The sequence below is a fragment of the Garra rufa genome, chromosome 17, assembly GCF_049309525.1.
Source record: "Garra rufa chromosome 17, GarRuf1.0, whole genome shotgun sequence".
NCBI lineage: Eukaryota > Metazoa > Chordata > Actinopteri > Cypriniformes > Cyprinidae > Garra > Garra rufa.
The window spans coordinates 25709937-25730196 of NC_133377.1; the positions used below are offsets into that span (position 1 = coordinate 25709937).

Below are 20260 nucleotides of genomic sequence, written 5' to 3' on the forward strand. Positions count from 1 at the left end.
TGTGCAAAAGCTGTCTGTTCTCTATATGATTTAGCAATTTCCACACATTTTCCCCCATGGTTTAGACAGCATAAATTAACAGAAAAATGTATTCCGTATTACATTAACCATGCAATCAATGCTGTTGTTTATATCCGAGTATCGCCAGTATTTCCGTGGATCCCGGTACTGACCGAAATGTGGCGTAAGTGTAAACCCTCTATAGTAGTTTATTCTGCTGGTTCATAGCTGTTTTTATAATATAACTTAAGAATTCCACACCTGAAAACTGCAAATGCATCAGGATCACTAGTGATCCGGTGTCCCACAATAAGAGCCAGGGTGATCAGGAGGTTCAAGATGTTCGCCCTGCTCTGGTAAGAAAAGTCATTGTGTGAGACTGTAACTGTAATTTTTGAAAGCAACACAATGAAGTTTTAGAGATTTGTATGATGGCATGCCACAAATTAACGAGTTAAAACAAAATGCTGACTATAAGGCACATTTCAAAAACACAGTAGGCTATGCTTTGAATTATTTGATTTTCAAATAAACATAAAAAAAAGGTTACTAAATATTGTAAAATCAGACAAATCAACATATAAATATTGGTTACAAAGTTAATAGAAAATGAATAAAAAAAGCAATTCATGTTAGTTTTGTAAATAACTTTATAGGCTATTCTATTTGTGGAAAGTTCTTAAAAAGATAGGGGAGAAATACCTTCCAGAACATCTTGAAGCCATTATACCACCTGACCACAATTTCCAATACAAAGCCCGCCAGAAAAATCTGTTCGAATACGCCTAATACAAATCCATGTTTCTAAAAGAGGAAAGAAAATATAATTTTAAAGATTTTTTTTAAATAATACACAAGTACTAAAGATAGCCAATGAACATACACAAATTGCCATTCGTACCTGTGAAATGCTAGTGATTGTTTGGAGGACTGCAATTATGGAGTCGCTTAAAACACAGCTTATTATCAGGAAACGGAAGAACAGCTTCAAGTGGTTTTTCTATAGATCCAAACCGAAAGCCTTAATCACTTTGTCATTTTGCAACCATTACGATACGTCATTTTTACGAACAGCAGCGAATATAAAAAAGAAAGGCACTGTTTCTGTACCAAAAAAAAAAAAAAAAAATCAACTGTAAAATATTTGACCTTTTGTACTTCGATATGGGTTTTTTTGCCCTGAAACTCCAGCCATCCCGATTTGGTCTTCATTGTCACTGGCTGCGCCTGAGGCGTTCAAATCAAATTAGCATTTCATTCCTGTTAGAATATAATTCAGAAATGTAATATTAACAACAACAACAACAACAACAACAATATCGTATTTGTAAAAACTGTTTACTCGAGACTGTAGCCTACTTGAACGCGATGCACCCTGTTGTTCATTTCGGCGATTGCAGACGATTGAAAGATTCGTTATTTTGTGTCTTTCACGTGACAAATACACGAGACGTACGTTTTCAAATGTTGGCTTTTAAAAAGCTTCAGAACGCCTCGAAAAAATCGGTTGAATGAATGGGTGATTAATTCGTAAAGACAGCAGTACATAAAGTAGTCACTTTGTTATCTGAATACTCACTGAAAAACCCACCATAATACACAGAATGACAGTGAAGTGAAATACAAATAATCAAATGAGAGAAAAACAATTATTATTGTTATTGTGTTATCAACAATAACAACAAAAATGGTATTCTAGTTTAAATGGGGTCTGGGGATTCAAATAAATTAAATAATTCAAATACATTAAAAATAGATTTAAATAAATACATAATACATGCATTTAGCCTACAATTGTGAGCAGAAACTAAATTTCAATAATTTAAAACTATTTTTATCAGTAAGAATCAGTAAGTAACAGTGCTCAGTTGAAAGTGGTATTTCTATTAGCTAATAACCCGTAACTACTTGTTTCATATCTCCCAGAGAACTACTAAGAACTACTATATACAGGTTCATAATTAATGTGAATGATGCAAAATGTTTAATTAATTCTAAAATAAAGACCCACTAGTAATGACTCAAGAATTACCAAATACTTAAGAAGGGATCCGTATTCTTAAGTAAAGATCATGATAACTCCCTAGTAATGACTGAAATCATTGTAAGCTTTTGAGGTATTGGCTATAAGGTTTTGGACAGTAATGACGTTGTTACTGTGAGTGTTACTACATCCTTCTAAAGGAATTACTAATTCTTTGGATCCGTATTCTAAAGTGAAGCTCATGGTAACCCAGTAAAGACTTAAGTGTTACTAAAGCCATCGGAAGTATTACTATCCAGAACCTTACAAAAGAAATAGTAGTTACTGATTAGCTATTGAACTGCCACATTCAAGTAAGTGCTATTACTTACTTATTCGTTAATGAGATGTTCTTGTTAGTTAATAGTATTAGATTGTTAATAGTGCATCAGTCATTTGTTCCTGTGTAGTTATTAATTAATGATGGAACCGTATTCGTTACCCACATTTTTTGTGGTGCAGTATATTTTCATTATCAGTTTAGGTAGACGTAGTAAAATTAGTATGATTATCTGTAGTCTAATGCTGTCCTTCTTAGTTATTATTGATAGAGAATCAAAAGTGTAACAAACAGTATCACATTTTGTCATATTATATAGTTTCTTCCTCGCTCAGCATGTACAGACAGCAATTAATTACTGAAAGATTTGTCTTAAAATGTTACAATCTGATAATGGCTTATGGCTGATTTCATATAATTTGTCTGTATTTTGTAGCAATAAGGAGAGGTGCTTTTATCTAATATGAAAAAACAGGGTATTTCAAATAAAGACACTGTGTAATACTTTTATGTTATCTTGGTTTAATATTTAAAGCTATGAGGAATGTTTGGGAAACTTTTTTTGGTGCCATATAGTGTGAATGTGTATGTTTGCTGCTTCTCTCATAGTTCATAGTTTTCAGTGTTCAGCACAATATTATGACATCATAGTGGAGATTCCGTTCTGGCAGCTTTAAACTGCTGTTCTGACTCTTGTCTTCTGTTGGTGTGTTAGGAGTGAAAAGGTCAAAAGCTACTTTCGTGACTTTCTGCAGATATATTGAATTCGCTTGCAGCATTCAGTGTCCACTATGGCACTGTTCAGCAGTGTATTTAGACAACTTTTTGAGCGTGTTACTCACTTGCGCAGAAGGGAGACACCTCAGATGGTACAGCAATGTGCACTGGAAAGAGAGATAAAGAGAAAGATGAAGAAGAGTGAAATAAATGAGAGAAGTCGTAAAAACAAGGCTGAAGAAGCGAGAGAGACACTCAGCCTTGAAAATATAAAGGAGAGAGGATATGTACAGACCACTGAGCCAACTCCTCTTGTGGAGGTTAAACCACAGCAAACTTCAGTCAGTCCTGCAGTGAGATCTTCCTTCTTAAAGCCAATAGAGGGAAACCTTCCAATGCTTCCAAGTGTCTCTGAACACTTTTCTCTACCAGCCACTCGGTTCAAGCCCCAGCTGCCAATGACCAAACCACCCATGCATCCTCAAAAGCCAGCTCCTCCATCTGAGGAAGTGTCCTTGCCTTGTTCTCCTCTTCAAGTGCATCCTCCTAAACTGTTGGTGGTTCTTCCAAGTCCCATTTCAGCACCTGATGAACTGCTTTCTCACCAACGACTGTTGGTTCCTCCGAGCTCCACACCTGCACCTAATGAAGTTGTCGCTCTGCAATGTTCTTCAGCTCAAGTGTCTCCTCTCAGCCTGGTGAAGCCTCAGCCATCCACTTCTTCCCTGTTTGAACCTCCTCCACAACTCATGCTCATCGATATAGAGGATGAGGAGAACGAGTATGTGAAGTACACAGGGAGGACCATCCGGGGCTGTGACCTACTCGTGTCTGAACGCCCCCGACCGCTGGAAGCTAAAATGAATCCAAGATTGGCTGCTTGGGTAGAGAGTGACAGCGAGGTGCTGGAGGAAGTGTTGGTGAGTGAGGTGGTTGAGGTTCAGGGATGTGAGGAAGAGAAAGATGACCCCAATGAAGTGGGAGACTCTAAAGCCATTCAAGGCCATTCGGATGTCACAAAGAAAGAGAGAGATGAGCACATGACAAAGCCATTCTGTGTAGCCAATTCTGAAGGTCCCAAGAATAAGACCCAGCCAAATGTAAACATTGAGGAAGAGCAAGCAAACAAAAGAAAAGTGGCACTTGTTCTGTTTACCTGGATAGAGGATGAGACCAAGAATAAGGAGGAGAAGAAAATACAGAAGGAGAAGGAGCGAAGAGAAAAAAGGTTGCTGCTTGCACGCTACAGGAACGATCCAAAACGGAAGCACTTATTGATCAACATGCACGACTGCAGCTATTGCTTCTCTGAATGAAGATGAGGGTCATCAAAATGCACTCTTCACCTTCAACTTTCTACACATTTGTGTGTGCAAATAAAAACTGCAAACTAAAAGCTGAAGAATCAATAACTCATCTTAGCTATTATAAAACAGATGTTTAATGTTTAAATGTTTCATATGGAAATGTGTGTATTATTATTTTTACTCCTAATAATAACCTCATTTTACCTGGTATAGCAGCAGAAAGTGAATGATTATTATAGTTTACATCAGTTTAAGTTTTTCTTTCAGTGGTTTAATGCTCATAACATAATAAAATAAACTCAGAAGATCAAACGGGGCTCCACTGAGTTCAGCTGCCAGTAATGGCCTCTCTTGTTCTAACAGAATTTCCTGATTTCACGTTATACAGATGTTTAATCCTCTAGTCCATTCCATTTCTTGTTAAAACAAGATTCTTGCCCTGGAAATCCTGGTTTAGTTTGGCCAACCACAAATGCATTTTGTTTCTTAGGCCCCGTTTACACGAAGGGAAAACGCAGATATTTCCCTGCGGTTTGGCCTCTCATTTACACGAAAACCCCGTTTTTATCACAGAAAACGATTATTTCTAAAAACTCCGGCCAAAGTGGATAAATTAGAAAACGCCGTTTTCACGTTGTAGTGTGGACAGTGAAAACGCTTTTGAAAACGATGACGCATATTTATAGTCATGTGACGCATATTGTACCAATAGATATCTATGTTTACACCAGTAATTGTGCCTGTGCTATTCACACACGGCTGCTAAAGAGATTTACCTTGTACACTCTTCAAATTACAGTCCTAAAATGATGACGGAAAATTTACTCACAGTTGCTGTCCTGCAAAACATGACGACAACTGCTTTTCAGATAAAATATGAATCAGCGCGATATAGACGTGTCAGTGGATGATGAGATATTTCCGTAAATTATCCCGCCAGAAGAATTGCGTGAAAACTTATTACGTCTGTATAATTTTGGAGGCTTTACGCATGCGCAGTAAGGCGAATTTGATGTTTTCCTACGTTTCAGTGTGGATGAGAAACTTCTGGAAAACGCTTGGAAACGCTAGTGTGGACGGAGAGCGTTTTAAAATGAAAACTCCATTTTCAAGTGGAGTATCCGGATTAATGTAAACGTAGCCTTAGACAGTTTTTGCACTCTCCTCCTTGATTTGTTATAAATTTTGGCAAGTCTGTAGTATTCCAAATGTTTTTCCAGGTCCAACCAATTAGTACAGCCCAAAACATGACAATAATTTACATTTACATTCTGATCTCTCTGCACACACTGTGAAGTTAGGCTTCTAGCTTGAAGTAACACCGTGTCTACACCGGACGGGAGCGTCGCGACAAATGACATTAGAACCTATTATGCTGTCTACACTGGATCCCCGACAGTAATCTGCTGCCGCGTTCTATGTATGACGTGCTCACACAAAGTTTAAATGATTTGCAACAGTGTAGACAGACTAGCTGTTGCGGCGCGACAACTGTCGCGTCCGGTGTAGACACGGTGTTACAAAGTAAAGTTAATGTTGTGATTATCATGATCATGTCCTTGCTGAAACAAACAGCTATAACCAGCCTAGGCTTGTTGGCTGATTTAAGCTGGTCAACCAGCCTGGTTTTAGCTGGTCAGCACGCTGGTTTTAGAGGGGTTTTGGCCACTTTTCCAGCCTGACCAAGCTGGTCTTAGCTGGTCAGCCTGGGAAACCACCAACTAAAACCAGCCTGACCAGCTTGGCCAGGCTGGGAGACCAGCTAACACCAGCTACTTCCAGCCTAACCCAGCTAAGACCAGCCAACCTGCCTAGGCTGGTTTTAGCTATTTTTTTCAACAGGGGTTTGCTGTGTAAAGTGTGAAACTAGAGAGAGAAAGGAATGAAACATTACCTTTCTATTTCGCGACATCACCAGAGGGCGCTAGAGTCTAGTGGCTTTTTGATTGAGTAAATGCATTGCAGTTATTATTTTGTATAATGAAATGCAATAAAGTTAACATTTTAAAAACATTTTATTTTGCAATTAGGTAGCTCAAAACTAAAATATGTGACCCTGAACCACGAAACCAGTCTTAAGTAGCACGGGTATATTTGTAGCAATAGCCAAAAATACATTGTATGGGTCAAAATGATCGATTTTTCTTTTATGCCAAAAATCATTAGCATATTAAGTAAAGATCATGTTCCATTAAGATATTTTGTAAATTTTCTACCATAACTATAAAACTTGATTTTTGATTAGTAATATGCATTGCTAAGAACTTCATTTGGACAACTTTTAAGGCGATTTTCTCAATATTTAGATTTTTTTGCACCCTCAGATTCCAGGTTTTCAAATAGTTGTGTCTCAGACAAACATTGTCCTATTTTAACAAACAATATATCAATGGAAAGCTTATTTGCTCAGCTTTCAGATGACAAATTTCGACAAATTTACACTTATGACTGGTTTTGTGGTCCAGGGTCACATATATATTTGGTTTGAAACGTTTATGTTGCGTTCAATTTGAAACACAATCGGTCATTTTAAAGAGCTTGCTTAAAATTGCGAGATTCAAGCTAGGAAAAAAAGAGAAATGAAAACCGAAAATGTAGTTTAAAAAATATAGTCGAAGGCTTGGATAAGAATTCTAATACAAATTTCACCAGGCTGTCCAATGAATAAAGTGGGCTAAAACTGAAGGAGGTGCACATAGTCAAAGGGAGGGTGAGTCCTACTACAAGTTGCTCTTCCTCCACAACGAGGGAGCGTGTTGAAAATCCTCACGGAAGAGTTTCCCAAACTTAATTTCAGCCTTCGACAATAATATGGACAGACTTAAATGGAAACATGCATATCCAGCTTCACTTCATTTATGGCACAGAAGATGTCACAGTTGTTCCTGAAATGACAGCTCGTTAGTTAGTTCCATAAGTGAAAACAACATGGGAAAACTGCAATCGAAACCTGGTAAGACACTTTGCGAATAACATGCTAGACGCTACTATATATCAAGCGACTTTATTCTCATTCTTGCTTTATTTATTTATTTGTTCTTCTTAGCATGTAAACGGAGGGAAAATCCAGAGGGTAAGACGATACATGTATAACTTCATTATCAATATAGCTATTACATAAGAAAAGGTTAATAAATGGACATTTTTTGTAACAGGAGATGTTTTCAAGGAGGCTGACTGTATTGGTGAAGTGGACAGAAACAAACAGGTAAGGTGACAATTCTTAAGAGTTCAGGACAGATTTAAGTTTACTGTGATTATATCTATATAAATGCATGTTTAAGGTTTAACCCTGTAACTGGTTGAGTACAACTTTCATTGATAACAATTATCTTAACTTTTGTTAACCATTACGAAACATTGCTATATTAAATAGATTAATGCTTAACAGCAAAGTTCAGTAAATACATTTATAGTCACTACACACTGTATTCTTATTGTAATGCACATGGAATAGACTAGTGATATGTGATTATATCTAACCCTGGATGACAAAACCAGTCATCAACTGAAAGCTAAAAAAATAAGTTTTCCGTTGATGTATGGTTTGTTAGGATAGGACAATATCTGGCCAAGAAACATCTGGAATCTGAGGGTGCAAAAAAATCTAAATACTGAGAAAATTGCCTTTAAATTTGTTTAAATTAAGTTCTTAGCAATGCATATTACTAATCAAAAAAGGTTTTATACATATAGAGTAGGAAATGTACAATATATCTTTATGGAAAATGATCTTTACTTAATATCCTAATGATTTTTGGCATAAAAGAAAAATCGCTAATTTTGGGCCATACAATGTATTTTTGGCTATTCGTCACCTTCGATTTATAAGGTTTTATCTGACATTTTTGTCAAAATTGAGTTATTCTTATTCTGTGACACCTTTATTTACATTATTTGATGTTTTTTTTTGTAAGCTATGTAAATTTGGGGCCTTTTTTACAAAACAAAAATGGCTCTATCTACAGAAGTCTATGGAATGCAAAAACTTTGAAGCTCAATATCTCGAAAGTGCTCAGAATAGAACCTTATAATTCTAAGGTGACGTATTGCTACAAGTATACTCATGCTACTTAAGACACGTTTTGTGGTCAAGGGTCACATATGATATAATGTTTTAAGTTTAAATGGAGCATACATATAGTCATGGGTTTGATTCCGTGGAATCTGAACATTTTTATACCTAGCTTGCACTATTAAAGTAAAGTCATGTAAATGTAAGTCAGCACAAATCAACAAATTCTCTTTATCATTTCCTCACCTCAGACTGCTAGTTGCTACTCATATTTTGAAAACAACCAGGCGCTGAACGCTTTTCTCCACATTACACTGTACTCTCAGCATTGTATTTAAATGGTGTTGGGTCTCTTCCCTCTGTTTCTTTTGCTCTCATTCTCTCAGCGGAGCCTGGAGCCTTCATCACTGTGTGAAATGCATATGGCCGGCAGCCAGAACAGCAGGGTCTTTGAGCGCAGCCCCACCACACATCTGTTATTGGTTTTGAAAACAGAGGGAGGCTGTGATGGGAAAATGGGGGGAAGTGGTTGGAGGAGGGAAAGGAGGTGTAGTTGGTGGGAGGAGGCTGCTGCAAACGAGTTGCAAAATGTAGATGAGTGGTTCGGGCTAAAGGCCTTGGATTATTGTGGTGATGCTGTGTGCATCCAACGTCTAATTCAGAGATCAGGGTTGGTGGTTAGGACCAAGGAAATGTACAACACAGTGTTGTTTAACATTTAGTGTTGCCGTTTTCAGGCGAATTCAGATGTGCAGAAAGATTAACAGTTTCTTAGATTTTTGAGTTTTTATGTGTAGATTAACTTAAGTGACAAATGTTTTAGTAACAGTTTAGATTCTAAATGAATGCATGTCACCATCAGTTGACACAAATGTTCATGTCTGCTGTACACTCAGGGAAAAAAGATACAAAATCTGTTCACCCAAAAATTTAATATACTAACCCTTAAGCCATCCTATGTGTATATGACTTCTTTCAAATGAACATGTTTGGAGTTCTATAAAAAAGCTCTTTATAAAGCTTAAAAAGCTCTTTCAAACTTTACAATGGCAGTGAATGGGTGGTAAGATTTTGAAGTCTAATAAAGTGCATCCATCCATCATAAAATGTACTCCACACAGCTCCAGGGGAGTAGTAAAGGCCTTCTGAAGCTGGAACGCCACAGTTCTGTCAACTTGCGAATTACAGTTAGCGGAAGAATCGCATCGGATTGCTTAAGAACGCCTTTATTAACTCTCCAGAGCTGTGTGGAGTACTTTTTATGATGGATGGATGCACTTTATTAGACTTCAAAGTCTCAACAGCCATTCACTGCCATTATAAAGCTTGAAAGCTTTCTTCTTTCTATTCATCTGAAAGAAGAAAGTCATGTATACCTAGGATGAGTAAATCATGAGGTAATTTTAATTTTGGGTGAAATATCCCTTTACAGGTATATTTTATTACTTCAAAATACATATAAGTGTACATATGAATAACTTTTAAGAGAGTACTGCCCCTGAGTGTGAACATCACATAAAAAATAGTCTGCAAAATGTGACATTATAAGAATACTTTGGCTTCGTAAGTCCAAATCTTATTAATTTCAGTTTTACTCACAGACTGTATTCAAACTGAATCAGTCTTTGACATTAAATTAGGACATGTGTGTGTTTCCTGTCTCCAGTGTGTTTCGGGTCTAATTAGGACGCTGTTTTTTCATTGCAGGATCTTGCAGTGTAGGTCATAAAGCCAAGGTTTTGGTCTTAGAGGGCTCAAAGGAGTCTGTGTTTGCTTGGAAAGGCTGGAAGAATCCTTTCTTTCACCCTTTTTCCTCTCTGTCCCACTTCAAAGGACATAGGGAGGAAGCGTGTGCTGGAGGCAATGATCCATGTCTCTTTAGAATAGGGTGCATGGGATGACAGCTATGTTTTCATGAATAATTTAAATTTATTAAGTGTTATTACTTAAGTCTGTTGACTGCCAACACTCAGAATTGGTTTGCTGGATCAGTAAAACCCTAAAATGAAATATCAAAAATAAATAAAAAGGGAAATACAAGTTGAAAATACAAGTTATGAAGTGATTCTGTCCTGTTCTATTGACCTTCAGCTTCCATGTGTTGATATTTATCTGATGGAAAAACAAGGGCAGCTTTCGTCAGCTAGCATGATTGGTTTGCCTAGAAATGCCTGGAGAACGTTACTATGAGCTTGGTGTGGTTTTTATTTGACTAGGGTTTTTATAGTACTTACTAAGGCCCAAATATTACAACTCACCATCATGTTGTTCCAAACCTGTTTAAATTTCTTTTGTTTGCTGAGCACAAAAGAAGATATTTTGAAGAATGTCGGTAACCAAACAGACTTACATAGTAATGTTTTCCATACCCACATGCTTCAAATAATGACTTTTAATAATAATGACAAAAATTTTATTTTTTGAGTGAACCATCCCTTTAAGTACTTGTATGCCATTAGCCCATACTAATAAAATCATGTTTGGGTATGAAAGTAATACTACAACTGTAAGCCATTATGCAGTTTTGGCTTGAATGATTGCCCACCTAAACATGGAAGGCGTAGTGATGCTGGATTGCTTTTGAGTTTATTCCAAGACTGCGAAAGATTAAATCAATCACGTCCAGTCTCAACATTTTTAGCAAATGGTGTTAGATATTCTAGTACCTTGAGCTACGATCGTACTCCAACCCACCTCAGCTCGCTGACGATCAAACAGCATGTTGTTTCTTTCCCTCTCTCTCACCATGTAATAAGGGTTCCATCCAGGTGTTTGGTGACAGGAAGTGAGAGGAAACAAAGCCAGGTACTGTTCTGAACCTCGTGAGAGGGCACAGACAGCAGTGTGAGTGGGTGGTGAAGAGGAACTGGAGTTGGGATAGGGGGTGTCTGGACCAGTGACACCCGGCTCAGGGCAAGAAAAAAACCATCCAAGCTGGTAATCTGAGCCCACATCAAAGGCCCTAGAGCAGGCAGAGCGTGGCAGAGGCTTGGCCATGATGATGGGAGAATTCATTGGCAGACTGATAGATCACTCATCACACTTCTTCAGGCTTTGTTCTTCAGGTTTCTGTCAGACTGCAAGTTCTGCTTTCAGCAGCGTGATGCAGAGAGATTGGTTTATGGTTGCACATTTGAATGTGTGACTGCTTGCAAAAGATGAAATTTAGTAGATGGAAGAAGTTAAAAAAAATTTTATGTGCCAGTATTTAATTTCATTTCTTGGATAAATATATATGAAAAAATATTCTTAAAAAAAACTGGCAATGATTGAGATATTACAGGGACATATTAGTGCCTTTATTGTTACTTGTACTAATTTTTACCACAAAAATATTATATATCATACATTTCACAACAGAAAATGTAACACAAAACTTGTTTTCATTAATGATAAAATATGAAGAAAAAGGTATTTAGAAAGTATAGTCATATGTGTTGTGTCATGCAGAGGCTTCTGGGAATGTCCTTTTACAGTTTTTAATCATGAACTATATGGTAATTTATATTACTATATAATTTGTTCTGACAAAAAACATACATTTGGAAGTATTTTACAGTAAAATTACATATAAAGCAATGCTAATCCATTTATGGTTTTTCATAGTATATGGTTACTTACAGTTAACCAAATAACCTGGTTTTATTGCAGCATGTTCACAGTTTTTTTTCTATAAAAAATTGCTATGTTATAAATCAGTGTATTAATAGAGCTGTTGTAATGATTGTTATCATTATTTTTGTCTTACATTACTTTACAGAACAACAGTAAAATTACAATGCAAACATTTATGAATGTTGACTTCTATTTTGGCGGAAACCCACAAGAAGACCTCAGTACGACTTTTTGCTGACAGCAGCAGATTTATGAATGATTCTCATTACGCTGTTTCAGCACAGATTTTCCTCGCGCTTTGGACTTTGAACCCTGGCTAAGGAGCTCATGCAGCGCTGTCAGAATACATACAATTTGTACGTGTATTAGACAACATAACTGTCTGTAGTTTATTTACTAATGATTTAAGGCCATTTCGCGATTTCAGTCATCATACAGTAACCAGCAACAACCACCCCTTTCTATTCTCACCGAAGACATGCGATGCAGTTCTAAACAGTCTCTCGCTGTCGGTGCTTGTAATGATTTTTGTGTCTTTCTCGGACATGTTTGCTGCATTAGTGTGTGCCTCTATTTGATCGCGTCACGTCATTGTTCGATATAATTTATTCTGCCTTTTCGCTTTTTTTGCTATTTTCGGCCGAATAACTTTGGTTGCTGAACATTAAGTGCATCCATATAGCATGTTTATAAAAGGCATGTTTATAAAAAATTACTTTAATGTCCTAATTGAACTAGGGCCTAATCCTGGTTAAGTCTAAGCCATATTATACAGTATAATGTTCTGTATATTATAATGCTGTAATGCCTAGTTTTTACCACTTTATTTACTTAATTTAGAGAAAAATGGTGTAGTATTGTAATATTGCCCAGTTTTTAGTTGTTCACTATATAATTACTTAACAGTATTAGCTTGAATTTTAATACCGACATCCCCCTAATATATGTTTCATTTTGTGTTGGGTGATTTCTAAACAAGTTTACTCAGATAGGAAGCTGGCTGCATGTTCTTAAGATGTTTTCTCCAGATAGATTCATGGGTATGGCTCATAAAAGAAGGTAGTTGTGTGTGTTACATCAAATGCAGTTTGTCTAGAACCATATGCTTCTCACATCTGGCCATAAATGAGCACACTGTGGGTGTTATACTTAATGAGTTTGTGAGTTAATATCTGCTTTTATAGTTGTGCATGATGTCAAAGCTGGCATGAGTAACAACGTGTCTACATCATGCCCCTGTCTGAGAGGGAATTTTGTTCATATTCACAGTGTTAACTCTTTCATCTTTTTGAATGATAGATTTATTACAGCATATATAATTTAATATGAAATATTATGATATTCTACTATGTTCAATAATACAAATTCAGTGGAGTATGTGTGATGAATTTATTTTGAATTCTAAATTTAAACTTTGCCCACAACAGTTTTCTGTAAATACAGTGTTGTAAGGATTCTTTGTTAAAATCTCGGAATATGACTTAAGAAGTTGTTAGTCAGATGTTCTCAATGCACATGGAGTTGTGTTCTTTGCTAGTGTAAGAGGGACAGGGTTGTGGCAGGGAGGATTACAGATGATGTTGAGCTGTTTTGTCGTGGAGGGCAATTCACTTCCTCCCTCAGAAACCAGCAGTGCAATGTGTCTGGAAACAATTGGGCTTAAGACCACAGGAGTGCAAAGAATGAAGTGATTTTTTTTTCTTGTTCCTGGTGAATTCATTATGGGGGCTGGTTTTCCAGCTCGAAAACAGGTTTTCTACACAAATTATATACAAAACTGACTTAGCAATGCAAAGGTTCATAGATCATGTTTGTCAGTTTAGCATTTTACAGATGTTCACCCTCCAAAGAGACTAGCATGAGTGTTGTTTTCTGTACAATGTAATCTAATTCATCCTGTGGGTCCTTTACTGCATACTAGCTGTACTCGAATCCATTGTTTTCTTTGGATGTCCAAAGATTTAATGATTTGTTTTCCCTCTTTAACTCTAGGGTCTGAGTGGTAGAGATCCAAAAGAAGATCAGTTGTCAGATCAGTACTGTTCGCTGCAGGGTAAGTTGAACTGTGAAAGGAAGCTCATTTACAAACAGTGCTTTTGTTTAAAGCAAAGTAATACAGACTGATCTGTCTTTTTAAATGTTATATAAAGTTGGATATTTTTCTTTTTGGACAGATCTCAATCAAAGTCTTTGTAGGATCTGTTAACATCATTTGTTATTTGTAGTAACACTGCCACCAGAGAGAGTAATGGAGACTCCCAAATCTTCGCTTTCTTCTCCTGAAAATGAAAGACAGCATCCACTCAAAGATTCACTCAGGAGAAATGGGAAGATTGATGTAAGCTTTTGTCATATGGTAAACTGCACATGATAAAATTAATATCAGGTTTGAGAACTAATGTGGCCAAACAAAAAAAGTTGACCAATTTGGCACACTGTTCAAAAGTTTAAGATAAGTTTAATCATTTAAAATAACTGTTTTAGAAAATAAAACATATGTTGTTGCAACTTTTTAACTCACAATTCTGCCTTTTTTTCTCTCAGAATTGCGTGATACAAACTCACAATTCTGCCTTATTTTCTCAGAATTGAGATATAATCTTACAATTGCGAGTTAGAAAGACAGAATTGTGAGATATAAACTAACAATTCTGACTTTTCCCCCTCAGAATTACATGAAAAAAAAAGTCAGTTCAGTAAAGTAAATTCTAACATTTTGAGTTATAAAGTCCAATTTTGAGACTGATATGTTCATGCAATTGCAATTTTTATATCACACAATTGTGACCCTGGACCACAAAACCAGTCATAAGGTTAAATTTGACAAAACTGAGATGTATACATATGTATACATATATGAAAGCTCAATAAATAATCGTTCTATTGATGTATGGTTTGTTAGGATAGGACAATATTTGGCCGAGATACATCTATTTGAAAGTCAGTAATCCGAGGGTGCAAAAAAAACACCTTTAAAGTTGTCCAAATTAGGTTCTTAACAATGCATATTACTAATCAAAAATCACATTTTGATACATTTACAGTAGGAATTTTTCAAAAAATCTTCATGGAACATGATCTTTACTTAATTTCCTAATGATTTTTGGCATAAAAGAAAAAGCAATAATTTTGACCCATGCAATGTATTTTTGGTTATTGCTACAAATACACCCCAGCGACTTAAGACTGGTTTTGTGGTCCAGGGTCACAATTGTGAGAATCTTGCAATTTTGCATTTGTAACTCACAATTGCGAGTTTTTTTTATCACGTAATTCAGACTTTATAACTCAGTTGCAAGTTTATATCTCACAATTCTGAGAAAAAAAAAATACATTCAGAGTTTCTCAGAATTGCGAGTTTATATCTCACAATTCCGGGAAAGAATTTTAAGTTTGTATGACACAATTCTGAGAAAAAAAGTTAGAATTGTGAGGTAAAAAAGTCGCACTTACCCTTTTTTTTTCAATTCAGTGGCAGAAACGGGCTTCCATAATTTAATATTTTAATATATTTTAAATATAATTTGTTCCTGTGATGGCAAATTACTACAATCTTCAGTGTTCTTTCAGAAATCATTCTAGTATGCAAACAAGAATTTCTTCTTATCAATATCGAAATTAGTTGTGCTGCTTAATATTTTTGTGGAAACGGTGATATTTTTTAGGATTATTTGATGAATACAAAGTTCAAAAGGACAGAATTTATTTTAAATAGATTTTTTAACATTATAAATATCTTTACTTCAAATTTGTGAATTGTTTCCTGAGTTGTAGGATATCTTATTTCAATAAACATGTCGTGCTAATACAAAAATGATTGCAAATCTTATTCTTGTGCTGTTGATATCAGGACAAGGAGTGTAATGCGGCTGTCATGGATGAAAGTCGTAAAGAGTGGATGATTACATTGTACGATTTGGACAACAATGGGAAAATAACCAGAGAGGTAAAGCTCAGAATCAAAAGAGGACATAACATCTCATTAAAGTAATAGAGTCTTTTAGCTATTGGTGAGTTTCTCTTGCTGTTTGTTACAGAATATGTTGAGCCTGATGCAGACAATCTGTGAGGTGGTTGAGGCGTCAGTCAAACAGCTGGTGCTTAGCAATGGCACAACCCTGCGTGTGAAGCTGAGTGTCACTCCATTGACCAGCAGAAAAGGCAACAGAAAAGGTGAAGACTGAATCTATCGTGATAAACATGGTCTAATTTCTTCGGTGAAAGCACTATTTAATCGCTCTACTGAAATAATCATGTTATAATGCAGTTTTACTGACTTTTTTTACTTCTGTTTTTCTTCAGATGTTGGGATGTCTCAAAATGAGCGGGATCAAATGGAGGATGCAGTACGGTGTGCAGAGAGCCCTCATTCTCAAATCAGGTGATTTTAGTCACCGTATATGAATGAATTGGTAACACTTTACAATAAGGTTCATTAGTTAAACATTAGTTAATGTATTAACTAACATGAACTAACCATGAGCAATACATTTGTTACTGTAATCTTTATTAACATTAGTTAACGGAATGTTAGTTCATGTTAGTTCACACTGCATTAACTAATGTTAACAAAATTTTAATGATGTATTAGTAAATGTTGAAATTAACATTAACAAAGATTAATAAATGCTGTATAAGTCCAGTTCATTATTAGCTCATGTTAACTAATGTGGTTAACTAATGTTAACTAATGAACCTTATTGTAAAGTGTTACCAATGAATTATAAGTTATTCTTAAGAAATACACTACCTGTCAAAACAGTAAGATTTTTTAATGTTTTTTAAAGAAGTCTCTTCTGCTCACCAAGCCTGTATTTCTTTGATCCAAAATACAGCAAAAGTTGTGCAATATTTTACTATAAAATAAATGCTTTCTATTTGAATATATTTTAAAATGTAGTTTATTCATGTGATCAAACCGAAATTTTCAGCATCATTACAGTCTTCAGTGTCTACTTTGGATCAAATAAATGCAGGCTTGGTGAGCAGGAGAGACTTCTTTAAAAAAAAAACAAAAAAAAACAATACAAATCTTACTGTTCAAAAACTTTTGACTGGTAGTGCATGTCTACAGGAAATGAATGCCAACAAAATTAAAATGATTTACCTAGTGGAACAAAATGGAATAAAATTATAATAACAAACCAGTTCATTTTAGTATTATTTCTATACTAATACAGTGTTTATTAATATTTTTAGCTTTAATTTTTATAGTTTCAGTTTGAATTTTTAAGAGTTTTAATAATTGAATGTGCTTGTGTCATTTTATATTTCTAATTAGCTTTTATTTTTGTACTTTTGCCCAAGGCAAAATTTGCATTTCAGCATTTTGCAGATGCAAGTTTTGCATTTAATTTTAGCATTTTATTTTAATCTTTCTTTAAATTAATGAAACAATTTTTAATAGATTTAGTTAACACAACACTGTTACTAACACAATATTCAATAATGATTCTATTGTATGATTTTCTTCTGTCAGACAACTGAACTCGGATCAGTTGGGTGTTTCGGAGAGGAAGCAATATTCTGTAGATGAAAACACAGAACGTAGGAACCACTATCTGGATCTGGCTGGAATTGAGAACTACACTTCTCGATTTGAAGGTGACAGCTTGATATTTATCCTTAGCTTTTTAACAAGGTATTTTTCAGAAGGGCCAGTGAAAATTGTTGAGCTCAGCTTTAATGAAAGCCATTCTAATTCTAGAAGATCCTTGATGTTTAGAGCTTTCTTAAATATAATTTATGCTACTATCATAGCTCCAGAAACATGTGCTGAGGAGCAGCCTCAGGACAACTCTTCCCGTAACCATCATTGTCGCTCTCAACCCGAGACCTGCAACCCTGCGGAGTCATCTGGAAAGTCCATTCCTTTCCTCAGGTCGCTCCGCAACCGCAGCAAATCTGTCGGTTATAGTGGAGCCACAACCAAACCCAGCAAGCTCCATGGGCATCACCCTATGATCTGGTGCCATCCATCCCAACAGCAGCAACAGCAACCTCTGCTGCACAGCTCCAGCAAACGCATCCGTGCCCGAGCCCGTGAAACTGCTTCACCTTCCAGAAGTAACCACGACAGAGAATTACAGCCCGGGCCAGCTGTTCCTCCTGGTTTCATGCCCGTTCCTCAAAGACACGAACACCATCATCACCATGAACACCACCATCACCACCATCATCACCATTACCACCCTGCGTAAGAGTTCCGAAAAACTTCTGAATGACTGACGAGTAGCAAACTCTCATAAGCAGTGTTATTTTTTTTTTCTGTAAAAGCAAACATGCGGATGGTTCATCTGCCAAAGGTGGAGTATTTCTGCGAAAACAGGGGCCAAACCACTTTTTTTTTGATGATATGAGAACTGCACCTGCACAGAAAGATAGTCTCAGTCAGTCGAATAAGTCTGCATTGATTATATTGGTGTGCAGCTCCACCATGTGGTTATAAACGGAACAGTTCAAAATAGTTTCATCCCTAGATTTTACTGTATTTGGCGGATTTCCTTTTTTCTCTGGAAAATGTATCATGTTACTTATATGCTTAACTCTAAAAATAATGATTGTGATATTTGCGTTTGTGAGGTGCAACACACTTTTTTTCCTCAGGAATGTGCTTGCTAGACTATGTAGATATGACCACTCATATTGTATGCTATTACATATATTAATATTCATATTATTGTAGTTTTAAATCAGCTTGCTTATATTCATAGGCTGCAATCAGTGTTTTTTTTTTCTTCTTTTTTTAAAAGAACCATATTGCATGTTTATGTTCTGAATAGGGCTGTTAATATTATGTTAGAAAACGACATGTTTTATTGCTGACATCATGGTTAAAACAACAAAACACATAATGTACCAAGCTAAATAAAATCGTAAATTAAGTTAGGGAAATTGAACTTTTTTAAATATGGAGATACTCAAGTAATTAATTCTTATACATTTTTATTTATTTTTTAGTCCGTGTAAAGGCAATTCAGATAATTATTTCTAAATGCATTATGGATGTTAGAAATGTACTGCTGAAAACACGTTACAACGACTGAATTTTTACCATTTTTGTGTTTTGAGCATGACCCCTCCCCAAACTAGCACCTGTAGTTCGCCCGCGCTTAATCGCGAGTTACTGTCATCATTACCGTTACTTACTACAGCCTAGTTTGCTAGCTAGCTATGTCTGCATCGCCTAAGTGCATATTACCTGGTTGCGATAATGTACAAAACAGCTCGGTCATCCATTCAGGTTGTAGCTGTATTTGACAGTCGAGAGAGGCGAGATTTTTGGTTTCTGAGATATTCGGTTTCTGTGGGCGGAGCGTATATGCATATTAATGAGACATGACCAGATATGCGCGAATTGATCGTGAAACTGAAAATATCAGCTCTGCTCTATCTCAGAATGTTTAACGATTTTTTTTTTCATAAACCTAACAGACCTTTGTCTAATCTATAAACGTATGTCTAAAATAAACGTGTTTACCTTGTTAATGCAGTTACAAAAGTTTTATTAGTTAGGCCTGTGTTCTTTTTTCGCGTGAGGTCATCCACGACTAAATGAGAATGACAGGTGCGTCCCAATTCGCATACTATCCGTCCTAAATAGTATTCGAAAATAGAATTAGTATGTCCCAAATCGTAGTAGTGAGGTTTGCGTATAAAGTTATATGAAGTGAAAGCCTGTCATTCTCATTTAGTCGTGGATGACCTCGCGCGAAAAAAGAACATACTAATAAAACTTTTGTAACTGCATTAACAAGGTAAACACGTTTATTTTAGACATAAGTTCATAGATTAGACAAAGGTCTGTTAGGTTTATGAAAAAAAAATCGTTAAACATTCTGAGATAGAGCAGAGCTGATATTTTCAGTTTCACGATCAATTCGTGCATATCTGGTCATGTCTCATTAATATGCATATACGCTCCGCCCACAGAAACCGAATATCTCAGAAATTTCGTAACAGCAGCAGCTCTCCCGAGAGTGGGCGTGGTTTCAGCACCCAGTGGATACGCCCCCAACAGTTTTTTTTTACTATGTGTGGTCAGTCCACCATATTGGTGGGACTGAACATAAACAATGCCACTGAACCAAACGGAACTCCCATGTTTAGCTGATTATTGCTGCTGAAAATGGTCAATTATTGTCATGTTTTGGGCTGTATTAATCTGCCGGACCGAGAAAAACATTTGGAGTACTATAGATTGCCAAAAGTTCTAACAAATCAAAGAGAAGAGTACAAAAAACTGTCTGAGGAACAAGAGGTGTTTGTGGTTGGCCAAACTGAACCAGAATTTCCAGGGCAAG

The 20260-nt window shown here is 36.1% G+C and overlaps 1 protein-coding gene across 1 annotated transcript; it reads left to right on the forward strand.

Annotated features, from left to right (window-relative positions):
• The first annotated feature begins 6368 nt into the window (after nucleotides 1-6368).
• LOC141289851 (protein naked cuticle homolog 2) lies at nucleotides 6369-18841 on the forward strand. Its single transcript, XM_073822042.1, has 10 exons — nucleotides 6369-7280; nucleotides 7374-7400; nucleotides 7483-7535; nucleotides 13950-14010; nucleotides 14183-14295; nucleotides 15808-15903; nucleotides 15995-16130; nucleotides 16260-16338; nucleotides 17437-17561; nucleotides 17718-18841. Exons 1-10 carry the CDS (start codon nucleotides 7256-7258, stop codon nucleotides 18155-18157), a joined length of 1155 nt encoding a protein of 384 aa, XP_073678143.1. The 5' UTR covers nucleotides 6369-7255; the 3' UTR covers nucleotides 18158-18841.
• The last annotated feature ends 1419 nt before the right edge of the window (nucleotides 18842-20260 follow it).

Excerpts from the sequence above, each read along its gene's own strand:
- LOC141289851 (XM_073822042.1), top strand. The coding sequence starts at position 7,256 with ATGGGAAAACTGCAATCGAAACCTG. Across the intron at positions 16,339-17,436 it reads AGCCCTCATTCTCAAATCAG|ACAACTGAACTCGGATCAGT; the intron begins GTGATTTTAGTC and ends TTCTTCTGTCAG. Across the intron at positions 17,562-17,717 it reads CTACACTTCTCGATTTGAAG|CTCCAGAAACATGTGCTGAG; the intron begins GTGACAGCTTGA and ends CTACTATCATAG.